Source organism: Petaurus breviceps, unplaced genomic scaffold, assembly GCF_028583685.1.
Source record: "Petaurus breviceps papuanus isolate PSGF00001 unplaced genomic scaffold, PetGlider_PUasm1.0 138, whole genome shotgun sequence".
NCBI classification, from domain to species: domain Eukaryota; kingdom Metazoa; phylum Chordata; class Mammalia; order Diprotodontia; family Petauridae; genus Petaurus; species Petaurus breviceps.
Genome location: NW_027185694.1, coordinates 14,804,320 through 14,817,590, shown reverse-complemented (window position 1 = coordinate 14,817,590; position 13,271 = coordinate 14,804,320). Strand labels below are relative to the sequence as shown.

General features: G+C 36.3%; 1 protein-coding gene across 1 annotated transcript; it reads right to left on the bottom strand.

Moving 5' to 3' along the window:
* Positions 1–4,772: 4,772 nt before the first annotated feature.
* On the bottom strand, positions 4,773–5,775 carry LOC138143507 (olfactory receptor 13D1-like). The gene has a single exon (XM_069064770.1). The coding sequence runs from the start codon at positions 5,773–5,775 to the stop codon at positions 4,834–4,836; it is 942 nt and encodes a 313-aa protein (XP_068920871.1). The 3' UTR covers positions 4,773–4,833.
* Positions 5,776–13,271: the final 7,496 nt, after the last annotated feature.

Here is a 13,271-nt window from a genome sequence, read left to right as displayed (position 1 = left end):
CTCTCTCATTCTTTGTTTTTTGTTTTTGCTTTTTGGAGGGCAATTGGGGTTAAGTGACTTGCCCAAGGTCACATGGCTAGTAAGTGTTAATTGTCTGAGACTGGATTTTAACTCAGGTCCTCCTGACTCCAGGGCCGGTGCTCTATTGACTGCGCCACCTAGCCGCCCCTTCACAATCTCTTAAGTTTCAAATTTTCTCCCCCTTCCTATTATCCCCCTCCCTCCTATAGTGGCATGTAATCAAATATAGGCTCTATAAGTACTTTCACAGTGAATGTTAGTCATGTTGTAAAGGATTATAAGCACAGGCGGAACAATAAAAAAGAAGAGATCAAACAAAGCAAAACACAAACGAGAGAGAGCACATAGTTGGCTTCAGTCTGCAGACTCTGTAGTTCTTTCTCTGGTTGTGACCATCCCTTTGCATCGTGAGTCTTTTGTAGTTGTCTTCTAACCTTGCATTGCTGAGAGGAGTCCAGTCTATCAACGTTAGTCGTCACATATAGGATGTGTCTGTAATTGTGTAAAAAAATTCTCTTGGTTCTGCTCTCCTTATTCAGCATCAGTTTATAAATGTCTCTCCAAGTTATTATGAAGTCCATCTGTCCCTTATTTCTTATAGCACAATAGTAATCCATTACATTCACATTCCACAACTTCTTTAGCCATTCCCCAATTGATGGGTATCCCCTTGACTTCCAATTCTTTGCCACCGCAAAAAGAGCTGTGATAAATATTTTTGTACATACAGGTCTTTTTCCCACATCTGTGATTTGTTTGGGATACAGCCTCAGAAGTGGTATTGCTGGGTCAAAGGGTATGAACTTATTTATAGCCCTTTGGGCATAGTTCCAAATTGCTCTACAGAAGATTTGGATTAGTTCACAACTCCACTAACAATGTACTAGTGTTCCAATTTTTACACATCCTCTCCAGAATTTATCATTTTCCTGTTTTGTCATCTTAGCCAATTGTTTTGATTTACATTTCTCTAATCAATAGTGATTTAGAACATTTTTCATATGCTTTTAGATATCTTTAATTTCATCTTCTGAGAACTGCCTGTTCATATCCTTTGACCATTTATTAATTGGACAGTGGCTTGTATTCTTATAGATTTAACTCAATTCTCTATATATTTTAGAAATGAGGCCTTTATCAGAAACACTGGTTGTAAAAATTCTTTCCCAATTTCCCACTTCCCTACTAATCTTGGTTACATTGACTTTTGTTTGCACAAAACTTTTCAATTTAATGTAATCAAACTTGCCTAGATTAACTGAAGAGGAAATAAAATACTTAACCCCATTTCAGAAAAAGAAATTGAACAAGCCATCAATGAACTCCCTAGGAAAAAATCTCCAGAGCCAGATGGATTTACTAGTGAATTCTATCAAACATTTAAAGAACAATTGATTCCAATACTTTACAAACTATTTGGGAAAACTGGAGAAGAAAGAGTCCTACCAAATTCTTTTTATGACACAAATATGGTACTGATACCTAAATTGGGAAGAGACAATTGGAGAAAGAAAATTACAGACCATTGTCCCTCATGAATATAGATGCAAAAATTTTAAATAAAATTTTAGCAAAAAGAATACAGCAACTTATCATAAGAATAATACACTTTGATCAGGTAGGACTTATTCCAGGAATGCAAGGATGATTAAATATTAGGAAAACTATCAGTATAATTGATCATATTAACAATAAAACTAGTAGAAACCATATCATTATCTCAATAGATGCAGAAAAGGCTTTTGACCAAATACAACACCCATTCCTATTAAAAAACACTAGAAAGTATAGGAATAAATGAAACCTTCCTTAAAATAATAAGTAGCATCTATTGAAAACCATCAGCAAGTATTATATGTAATGGGGACAAGCTAGGAGCATTTCAAATAGGATCAGGGGTGAAACAGGGATGCCCATTATCACCTCTCTTATTCAACACTGTACTAGAAATGTTAGCAGTAGCAATAAGAGAAGAAAAAGAAATTGAAGGAATAAGATTAGGCAAAGAAAAGACTAAGCTAGAACTCTTTGCAGATGATATGATGATATACTTAAAGAATCTTAGAGAATAAAGTAAAAAAACACTTGAGATAATAAATAAATTTAGCAAAGTTGCAGGATATAAAATAAACCCACATAAATCCTCAGCATTCCTATATATTTTTAATGAAATCCAACAACAAGAAATAGAAAGAGAAATTCCATTTAAAGTTACTGTAGACATTATAAAATATTTGGAAATCTCCCTGCCAAAACAATCCCAGGACCTATATGAACATAATTACCAAACACTTTACACACAAATAAAGTCATATCTAAATAATTGGAAAAACGCCAGTTGCTCATGGCTAGATCGAGCTAATATAATGAAAACAACAATTTTATCTAAATTAAATTACATATTTAGTCCCATTTCCTTTCTTGACAGGACTTCTAGAACTGTGATATTGTGCTACAATTTGAGTGGCATTGTATATAGGATTCTAAAGATGATATTAAAACTTGTCTTGATCAGGGAGCATCTAGAATTATTTTATTATGTACCAGTGATTACATTTCAGGAAGGAGGTTGCGATGCTATGGAGTACAAAAGAAAGTGACTGGGAGGATGAGGGTTATTAAGGCCAAGCCATATGTGAATAAGTTGAATTTAATGGGGATGTTTAGCCTTGATTAATGAAGATATGGAGGGGGTCTGTCTTCAAGTATTTTAAGCAGGTATCATGTAGAAGAGGGTTTATGTCAAGTGAGTTCTTTAAGAGTAAGGGCTATATTTTCATGCTATATTCTTTGCACCTTCAGTGCTTAGCACAGTGCCTAGTGCATAGTAAGCACTTAATAAATGTTAATTTATGTACTGATTGCTTAGACCTAGAGGATGGACCTATGAGCAAACAATGGAAGTTGCAAAAAGATAATATATTTCCTTACATTAATAATTATTTCCTTAAATACTTATAGAATAAGAGTTATCTAAGTGGGAGATGGGTTGACTTAGTAGGAAGTGGATTATTCTTACAGTAGGTTGTGAAGTAAAGGCTGAAAACCCATTTTTTTTTTTTGGTATATGATTGTACTGTAACACCAAGGAAAGGCAACTTCCCAAGGTTCGGAATACCAGCACAGGTGCTCTCCATTTTATTCAGTGACAAACCAAGAACAGAGAAGGTCAAAACATGACATCATTCAAAATACAGCATTTACTAAGTGTGATTAAATAATCTCCAAGTACTACCCCACCCCAGGACCTTCCAATCATTCAATCAATTACAAAGTCCCTGTTCTAAATACTACTCCACCCCTAGGCTGTACCTTCATTTAGTCCACCACAAAGCCCCTCTTCTCAAATGGAGATTAGTTTCCAAACATAAGTAAAGTACATTCACTTGTTCAACCACAGAACACAAAAATGTCAAAAGTTCCCCACCCCTGGATCACAATTGAATCTACCCCAGAGTTACATCAAGTTTAAGCACAGCACTTAATACCCAAATGGAGGTCTTTTCTTCATCTTGACACAGAGGCAAGTTCTCAGCAATCTTAGTTCCCGGGGAGACAAGGCTTAGCAAGGCCATAAGATACATTGCCAGTCCCTTCATTAATTCATCCTCTGTCTGTAGAACAGTCCTAGAACCCCTGAAAACATTAGCAAAACCCTCTCCCAGGATTTCTGTAAACATACAACAAGAAAATCCTTCTTCAGGGCTTCTGAACCAACAGAAAGGTTCCCAGACCCCTGCAACAACAGCACTGTCCTTCACCAGTGGACAGTATTCACTCTCTGTCTGCAGGACAGTCTCAGGGCTTCTTAACCAAAAGCCAGGTTCCAGGACTTTTTCAACAACAGGACTGTCTTTCACCAGTGGACAAATCTGGCAAAACAACATCAAAACAGACAGACAAAGTACCAGCAAAACAGCCATGTCTCCTCAGTCCTTGGCAGCTCAGGGGGCAGGTCTCAAAAGTCCAGGGCGATTCAACGTGTCCCCCAGCAATCCTTCTCAGTCTCTCTCTCTGCCTCCATGAGGTGCTGCTTCCAAAAAGTTCTTCTGCCTCTCTCTTGTCTCTCCAAATCTACGTCACCAGCTCCTCCCAGTTCAGGACTTTCTTTTCACATCAACAAGTCCATCCCACAGGTGGGATTAACAAGCTCTGGGTTTTAACACAATCAATTTGAAAACCAAGCCAATACAGGGGAATCTTTAATTGCCATTACTATCACAATGATAGATTGAATTCTTAGTATGGTATGAGATCAACTAGTTGACTTCTGAGATCTTTGCTAACTCTGACTGTTTTGGCTGTATAATCTGGCTATGTTATAAACTCTTGGAGAATAGAAGTCATTGTTTTTATTATTTTCTTTTTCTAAGACCTAGCACATTGGCTGAGCTTAACTGAATATATACATTTGACCCACATTTTTATAAAGAATTAAGATATTAACAACTGTTTCTAATAGCTATGATATCAAAGTTTAAGCATTTGGAAGCAATGAATGGAAATTACACAGGTAATTTCTTAACTAACAATAAATTATGGCAATATGTGTGTGTGGATGTGTGTGATAATTTAACAAAATGCATCACCAAGCCCAGATAATCAAATAGAGGTGGAGGGAGGAGGAATTAGCAAGCCCTAGCAGTAGAATTATGCTTCAGAAATATTTATTCTGTATGAAAAAGGATGAGGATCACATGTGAGTTTTTTCAGTTACTCTTATCCTATTGATACCAAGGATAGAGGTGTTGAGTTTGAAGACAGAGGATGAGGTTTCCACACACAAAAGAAGCCAACCGTCAACCTCATATTTCACATTTTCCTTAAGTACAGATTTCTGATTAAGACTTTCTTCACACCTTCTTTTACTTCCTTGTTCCTCAGGCTGTAGATGATGGGGTTCAACATTGGAGTGACCACCCAGTAAGACAACCCAAAGATTTCATCAAAAAGCTTAGTGTCCTTAGACTTGGGCTTCATGTACATGAAAAGAGCAGACCCATAAAACAAGATCACCACAGTCAGGTGGGCTGAACAAGTGGAAAAGGCTTTCTTCCTCCCTTCAGTTGAATTAATTCTCAGGATAGTGGAGAGGATAAAAACATAAGAGAAGAAAATAAGCAGCAGAGGAGTGATTAAGATAACAATGCTTGCAATTATCATAATAAATATGTTGAGGGAAATATCTGCACAGATAAGCTTGAAAAGGGCTAGGATTTCACAGGTGAGATTATCAATTGAGTTCTCACAAAAAGGCATTACCAAGACAAGTCCAGATTGTGTCAGGGAGTTCAGAAATCCTATTATCCAGGTCCAAGCTACCATCTGCACACAGAGTCCCTTGTTCATGATAATGGTGTATCTTAGGGGATTGCAGATGGCTACATAGCGGTCAAAAGCCATTACTGCCAGGAGAATGCACTCTGTGGACCCCAATGCAAGAGAAATAGCCATTTGCAGGGCACATCCTATAAAAGAAATGGATTTTCTCTCAGACATAAAATTTTTCAGCATTTGAGGGATTAAGGAGGATGTGTAGCAGAGGTCCAGAAAGGAGAGGTTCCCAAGAAAAAAATACATTGGGGTGTGAAGGCGGGGATCCAAAATGCTGATGATAAGAAGGATACTGTTTCCTAGTAGAATCACTAAGTACATCAACAGGCAGAGCACATAAAGAAGCATCTGGAGGCCTGGGTAATTAGAAAGCCCCACCAGAAAAAATTCTTTCACAACTGTATAATTCACCTTTTCCATGTTTTTGTATTGGGGTCACCTAAAGGATTTAGGGAAAGAGACAGTTCATGTAAATTGCAATAAATAATAGTGATTTATATTTGTATTTTTAAAACCTTTTTCTTTTATCCAACATAATATTCTATTTTATTGCTATTTTCATTGACAAGTTAAAGTTATTCACATATAAACAAAACTGCAAAAAAAAATAAGAAAAATGAGTATGCAATGTCATGATGGAAATTAAGGTAGAATGAAGCATAAAGTTCCAAGCACTATCAGTATATTGACACGGCTAGAAATTACCAGTAAATGAGGTCTCTCAGCTTCTCAGTAAGCCACAAGACTACAAGGTGAGGCGAGATAGCCTTTTTAGAGTTTTTCTTGGAAGCACAGAAGAAAGAACAGGGAACATCAGAACTCAAAAACAATATATTGGTTACAAAGTCGGAAACATCATAGGCAGCAAAACACTTTAATTAGTTGGACATTTGGAGCTAGCACTAACTATTCTTTCCATCCTGCTATCAGGAAAGGTTGATTGATAATCCATCTGCTTTGTTACTCAGAGATAACAGACTTCTGTGAATTGGAGTGATTCAGAGAACAGCTAAGCTCCTGAACCCGAGATAACATATTTCTCCCAACTGCCCAAGGATACTCAGTGGTGTAGAAATAACATATTTCCTTCAATTAAATGTAACTTACAGAGAAACCAAACTCTTAAATTTAAGATAGCAGGTTTCTTTTAATTAAAATGTTGAAAAAGCCAAACTAAACTTTTAAACTTAAGCTGAAGAGGAGGACTAAACTTTTAAACTTGTGAATTTCTAAATTGAACTTAAAGGCAAAGACGTAACTTAGGCAGTTACAGAATATATCAAAAGGAGAATAGAATAAAATATAAATATAAGATCAATATTTTATCTCATAAAAGTGAAAAAAATAGAGTGTAAATTACTCTATATGCATCTGTCATTTGTTATTTACTGTTATTAGTATATACTTAAAAATGAAAGAAGACATATTGCCTCGGCATAATTTATAATCTAATTTGTTTTTGTGGAGGTGGTAGGGATAAAATGTACATGCAATTAGCCATAATATGACACAGAGATCCTTAATCCCCCCCTTTTTTGTCACGGATCCCTTAGACATTTTGGTGAAGTCTGTGGACTTTCTCAGAATAATAGATTGAAAAGTAAACCAATTATATTGAAATAGTTATCAAAATATTGAATAAATATTCACATAGCTCCAGTTAAGAACCTCTGCTATAAGGTAAACCACACTAAAAACTGCAAAGTAGTGACTCTGCCAAAGTACTAAGACATTTGAGGAGGAAATGATTACTTTTAGTTTGGAGTTTGGGCATAGGGAAATTAAAGATGAATTGTTTGATAAGGTTATATCAGAATTGTTCCTTGAAGGAAGGGAGTCATTTTGATTGTCAGAAAGAAATAGGAGCAATGTATTTCTCCAATGTGGGACAGAGTGACTGGGTAAAAATAGAGGATAGTAAGTATTCCACATCATCAGGAGTGGAGAATATTTGGAAGTTACAAGTGAGATAAGGCTGGTTAGGTAAGTTGGAACCAGATTGTGGAGGACCTTGCATGTCAGTCAAAAGAGTTAAAACTTTATGGAGTAGGAAATATGCACTCATCAAAGGTTTGTTAGTCATGAACCTACAAATCAAAACAACACAATAGGAACAAGTGTTTTGGGGGGCAGCAGGTGGATAGGAGATAGGATATAGATAGGAGAAAGGAGAGAGCAGATTAGAGAATGATGATTAAAGGAATAAAGTCTTAGAGGAAATGGACATGGGATTAACCGCACGGGTGGAGGAGTTAGTCTTGGAAATGAGAAAAGAAACCTCTTCCTTTGAGAACATATTGAGGAGGTGAGAGACCTGGACAAATTAAGAGGCTATTGCAATAGTCCAAGGCAGAAGTGGTGAGAATCAAACTCAGGGTAGTGGTGATGTTGTAGAAAAGGGTAGGAGCATGTAAGAAATAATACAGAGTTCAAATTGTCGGTACTCAGGAACTGATGTGTGAGGGAGAGAGAACTATAAATAATTGATGTTTCAGATTACTGATGATTGGGAGAGTTGACTGATAAATCAGTAGAAACAGAAACTGAAAGATGGGCAGGGCAGGATTTTGTCTGGAGAGAGGATGAGTTCAGCTTTGGAATATTGCATTTTGGGTGCTGGCATAATGATATAGATTGGGCAGGTGAATATAGGTGATAGGAGCTTTTTGAACACATGGTAGATGGGGGTAGAGACTTAGGAACTATTTATAATTCAGAGCTTCTTAAACAGTGGGTCATGACCCATATGGGGTTGCATAACTGAATATGGAGGTCACAAAAAATTTGGAAACAGTAAAAGGTTTCTGAATGTGCAGTGACCAAAAATAATTCAAAATCAAACACATGATGAGTCAGAGGTGTTTCTGGCAGCTCTTGCCTATGTTGCATCATGTTGAATCAGCCTTGGTTATGAACACAGCATGAACAATTATAAAACCAAAATATCAATCAACTCTGAAAAACATTGAAGATGCTCTATGTCCTGCAGTACCAAATATTCTGCCATGATTTAATTCTTTTTGTACAAATAAACAAGCACATGCATCTCATTAGTATGTAAATTTGCTTTCATCTCTAATAAATAGTGAAATTTTATATATACCAAAGAATTGTTTTAAGACACATTTATTTATGATTTATTATCAATAAATATTTGACTTATATACCTATTTTATATACCCATATACCTGGGGTTGCATAAAAATTTCTTGGGCAAAAAAAGGTCACAAGTGGAGAAAGTTTAAGAAGCTCTAACTACGTAAATGAGTTATTTATAGTAATAGGAATAAATGATACCATCAGAACAGAAAGGGGAGAGAGAAAGCAGGCACTGAACCATGAAAATTTTAAGGGATATATAGAGTTGGAAGAGCCAGCAAAGAGAGTAATTGAAGACATAAGTGGATAACCATGCATACAATATCATCAATGCTGAGGGAATAAAGAGTATTATTGAGTAGGAAGAGGTGGTTTACAGTATCAAATACTTCAACAAAGTCAAGGATATGACAGAATAAGGGTAATTTGATTTGGCAATAAGTTAAACATCAGTTACCTCAGTTACCTCAAAGCAGTGGTTCTTAACTCTGTTTGTGTGTGTGTGTGTGTGTGTGTGTGTGTGACAGATCCTTTTGACAATTTGGTGAAGCCTGTGGAGCTCTTTGGCAGCAAGGTGGCACAGTAGATAGAGTGCAGGGCCTGGAATCAGAAAGACTCATCTTTGTGAATTCAAATCTAGCCTCAGACTCTTATTAGCTGTGTAGACCCTGTTTGCTTCAGTTCCTCATTTATTAAATGAGCTGGAGAAAGAAATAGCATACAACCCTAGGACCCTTGTCAAAAAAACCCCAAATGGGGTCCTGGATAGTTGGACCTGATTGAACGCTACTGAACAACAACAACAAATGTACCTCTTCTCAGAATAAGGCTTTTAAATGGATAAAATTAGACACATAGAATTGCAAGGGAAACGAATTGTATTGGAATACAGTTGTCAAAATATATTTGAAAAATCACAGACCTGAAAATTAGTCATGGATCTTTTAGAGATTTGAGGAATCTGGGTTAAGAGCTTCTGCTTTAGAGAAAGCAATTGCAGTAAAGTTGTAGGGAAAGCAGTCAGATTATCATCAGTTTAGGAAGTGAGGAGGATCTTAAGGGTAGAAAACTTTTTCAGACTCTGTTTTTTAGAAGTTTGACAATGCAGAGAAATAAAACAATAGGTTGAGGGGGTAGCAAGGGAAGTTTTTCCTTTCTTTGTAAAATATTAAGATAGGAAATTTTTTTGAAGATGGAGAGGAAGGAGAACCTACAGAGGAAGATATGGAAGGTGCATAGAGAAAGGGTGATGATTGAAGGAGTGAGGTCCTAGAGGAAATGGGATCAATACCATAGGTATTGGGAATGAGGGGGAAAAACTTGAAATTCTCACTGGAGTCACTTGGTGTGTAGAATCTATACTATGACAGGCAAAGAATAAGGCATTTTTAAAAATAAAATGCTTTAATATTCTTATTTGAGCTATAAAAATAACACTTTGAAGGAGGCATGGGTTGATGTTGTTATTATTTTAAATGTGAGTAAATGCAATTTAGAAAGATAAAATTGCCTTCCTAAGTCATCTAAGTTCCTATTACAAAATTTCATCTTAACCTTTCTTTTTTTTGTGGAATTAGAGTTATCTTCAGAGTTCTGTGAATGTCTTCTGCATGTGCTGTTGATAGCATCTCCTATCCCCTTTTCCAAAGTCTTGCTTCATCAATGAGTCCCAATTTATTTTCCTCTCTCGCTTTTCAATCTATTCTCATCTACAAACATGGATAGGTCTCCTGTACTATATAGGAAACTATTGTGCATGACTTTGTTTCCCTCTCAGTCAGCTGACCTATTTATAATTCTCCTTTACCACTCAGCTTGCCCGTTAATTGCAAGAAATTCTTCCTGATCCTTATCCTACACATCTTGGACATATCTCTTGATTGGTTGAGTACTCAGTATATGTCTAATTTCTGTATCCCCATATTATTTTAGAACATTTCTGATCTGATCCAATGAAATCTGCTAATGCTACCCCCTCCAAAAATAAAACAAAAACAAAAGCTCACACCACTGCTTTTGGTCAGTACTTCTGTAGGCTTATTACAGCATATTCTCTCCATTTTCACAGGACACAGGATACTTTACAACCTTATACTCTTCTGTGAAATGTGGCAATAAGAGTGCCTTCTTTACAGAATTGTTGTGAGGATTACATTTGATAACACACGTTTGTTCACTGTAAACCTCTAAGAATGATATAAATGTTAGTTATTGTTATGATTATTATAATCACCCTCACCAAGTATTCCCTTATTTCTACATGTGTTCTGGGTTCTTTTTCTGACACTAGACCTTCTGACACTTAAAATATTTGAGACAGAGAATCATTTTTTCTCTGATTTCAATACCAAATTCTTCCGTTTAATAACAGTGAATCACATAATGATAAAATTTTAGAATTTGTAGAAAATCATAGAATATACTACATTGAATACAGTATCCAGAAGAGGTGTTACAGTACAAAACATAGAAAGGAAAGACTGGAGGGAACATGAGAATATAGAATACGAAATGAAAAACTTGAAAGGAAATTAAATGTTCGATATAGAAGGTACCAAAAAACAGAACATAAAATATCACAGCTGAAAGGTACTTTAAAAGAGATTATAGAAGTGAAGTTGAAATGTGATTGGCATTGGCATTGGAAATGTGAACACCAGAGCTAAAAGGAAGCTTGGAACACAAATTCTTGTTCAAACAATTGATTGAACTGATGAGAAACCAAGGCCCAGAGAGAATGTAAGGTTTAGTCAATACCAATGATGTAATTTAATAAAGTGTGATTTGATTGTTAGACTAATTCATGAATGAGAGAGACAAGAAATTTCAAATTAATAGGTTCTTTCTGAGTCAGAAAAAAATAATCCTTAATGCCTCCCAATCAGTTTGCTTTGTAATTTCTTTGCTTGGTGCTTAGATGATTTCCATATTGGGATTTTTCATATGATCCAACCTGCCTTACATTCCCATCCCTATAAATATTTCTATCTTGATTCAATTTCCATTCCTACTTTCATCTGTGAAAAGAACCCTTGCTAGGACAGTACCCATGATCCTCATTTACCTTTTAGCTTAGAAGAGTCTTCATCTTCTCCTTCATTCATGTCAAGTCATTTAGTTGCTGTTTTTCCATGTTTGTGACCAAAAATGGCAAAATATTGACACCTTTTATTCTTATGTGATTATATTAACTTGTATGAAGAGGAATCCTAAGTTTCTAGTTCTTCCTTCCCTGCCTGCTCTAACCTGTGGCCCCTGGAATGCTTCAAAGGCTCAGCTACTGGAACTGTATGCCAATTTGTCCCTCCTTCCAGCTTCCCCTTCAATGTTCTTGGGGACTCTGTAATCCCTAAAGTAATTTAAAGTTGTAGGGAGGAACTGTGTGGGACTTAATAACTTTTAGAAGGTCTGGGAAAACTATCTTAATGATTTGATTACACTAAACTTATTAGGCTTTTTAGCCTAAGCTTATAACCTTCCTAGGCTCTTGATGTCATCCTTTAAAAAAAATCATCCCTCCTTCTATTCTTTGTTCCATCAAATATTATGATTCATTTCCGACTCACCCTTTTAACTGGTTCTTTTGCCTCTACAAAACTGTTCATATCTCTTCTATCCTATAGGAAACTTGCCCTTAATTATACCACTTTTCATAGTATTATTATTATTTTTTCTCTTTTACTTCCTCAACTTCTATAGCATCATTTAGGTCTATTAGTTAAGTCCATGTATCTCTTCCTCAGAAATAACACTACATTTTCCATTTCTGTGTGTCGAATTGCCAACCAACCATGCCTACAATGTATATTCCCAAGTTTACCCCCTAGGATTCTTTTCCCACTTCAAAATACAGCTTAAGCATTATATTATATATGATTCTATTCCTTTCTCCCCCTCTGATTTCTATAGTACTGTACTAACTAGATTGCTTCTATATAACATTTGTGCATTCTTTAGGATTATCTTAATGTACTGACATTACTGTCATTGACAAATATAATCTGAGGTCTGACCTACCGTGTTTCCCCGATAATAAGACACCGTCTTATTTTTATTTTTGGACAGAAAAACACCAGAGGGCTTATTTTCAGGGGAGGGCTTATTTTAATGAACATTGACAGTAATTTTAATAAACAGGTAAATGTGAACAAAAAAATGTACCTTTATTCAATAAGCAAATCACTGGGGAAGAACAGGATGACGCGCTCACTGCTGCAGCTCTGATTGGATGCATCTTGGAGCGCGGTGTGCGTTTCACGGGGGGGGACGTTGCATACAGAGGGTACTGTAATGTAGCGTGTAGCGCAGGGGATCACCTTCACTACAGTAGCAATCTCAATAGGGCTTATTTTGGGGGGAGGGCTTATTTTAGAGGAATCTTACACAGTAAGGGGAGGGCTTATTTTCGGGATAGGTCTTATTATCGGGGAAACATGGTACCTCTGTGGATAGGAAGAATACCAAGGGCCAACGGAATGGACAGGCAGACCTAAAGAGCACCACCAAGGCTGAGAACTATTTTCTCCAGGTTCCAAAATATTATTGAGCCAAACTGTGTCACCTCCCTCTGACAAATATGCCCTATATTTGTGGTTTCTGTATGTTGATTCAAGGTACCTTTCATAAATATATACTAGGATTCCAGCTTCTATGGGAATTAAGCTTGAAAATTATTAGAAGAATGTTCAAGTCTCTGTGAACTGATCCCACCATTCTGGAGAACAATTTGGAACTTTACCCAAAGGCAACCAAACTTTGCATACTCTTTGATCCAGCAATACCACTACTAGGTCTTTATCCCAAAGAGATCATAAAGA

Coding starts and splice junctions, on each gene's coding strand:
- LOC138143507 (XM_069064770.1), bottom strand. CDS start 5,775: ATGGAAAAGGTGAATTATACAGTTGTGAAAGAATTTTTTCTGGTGGGG.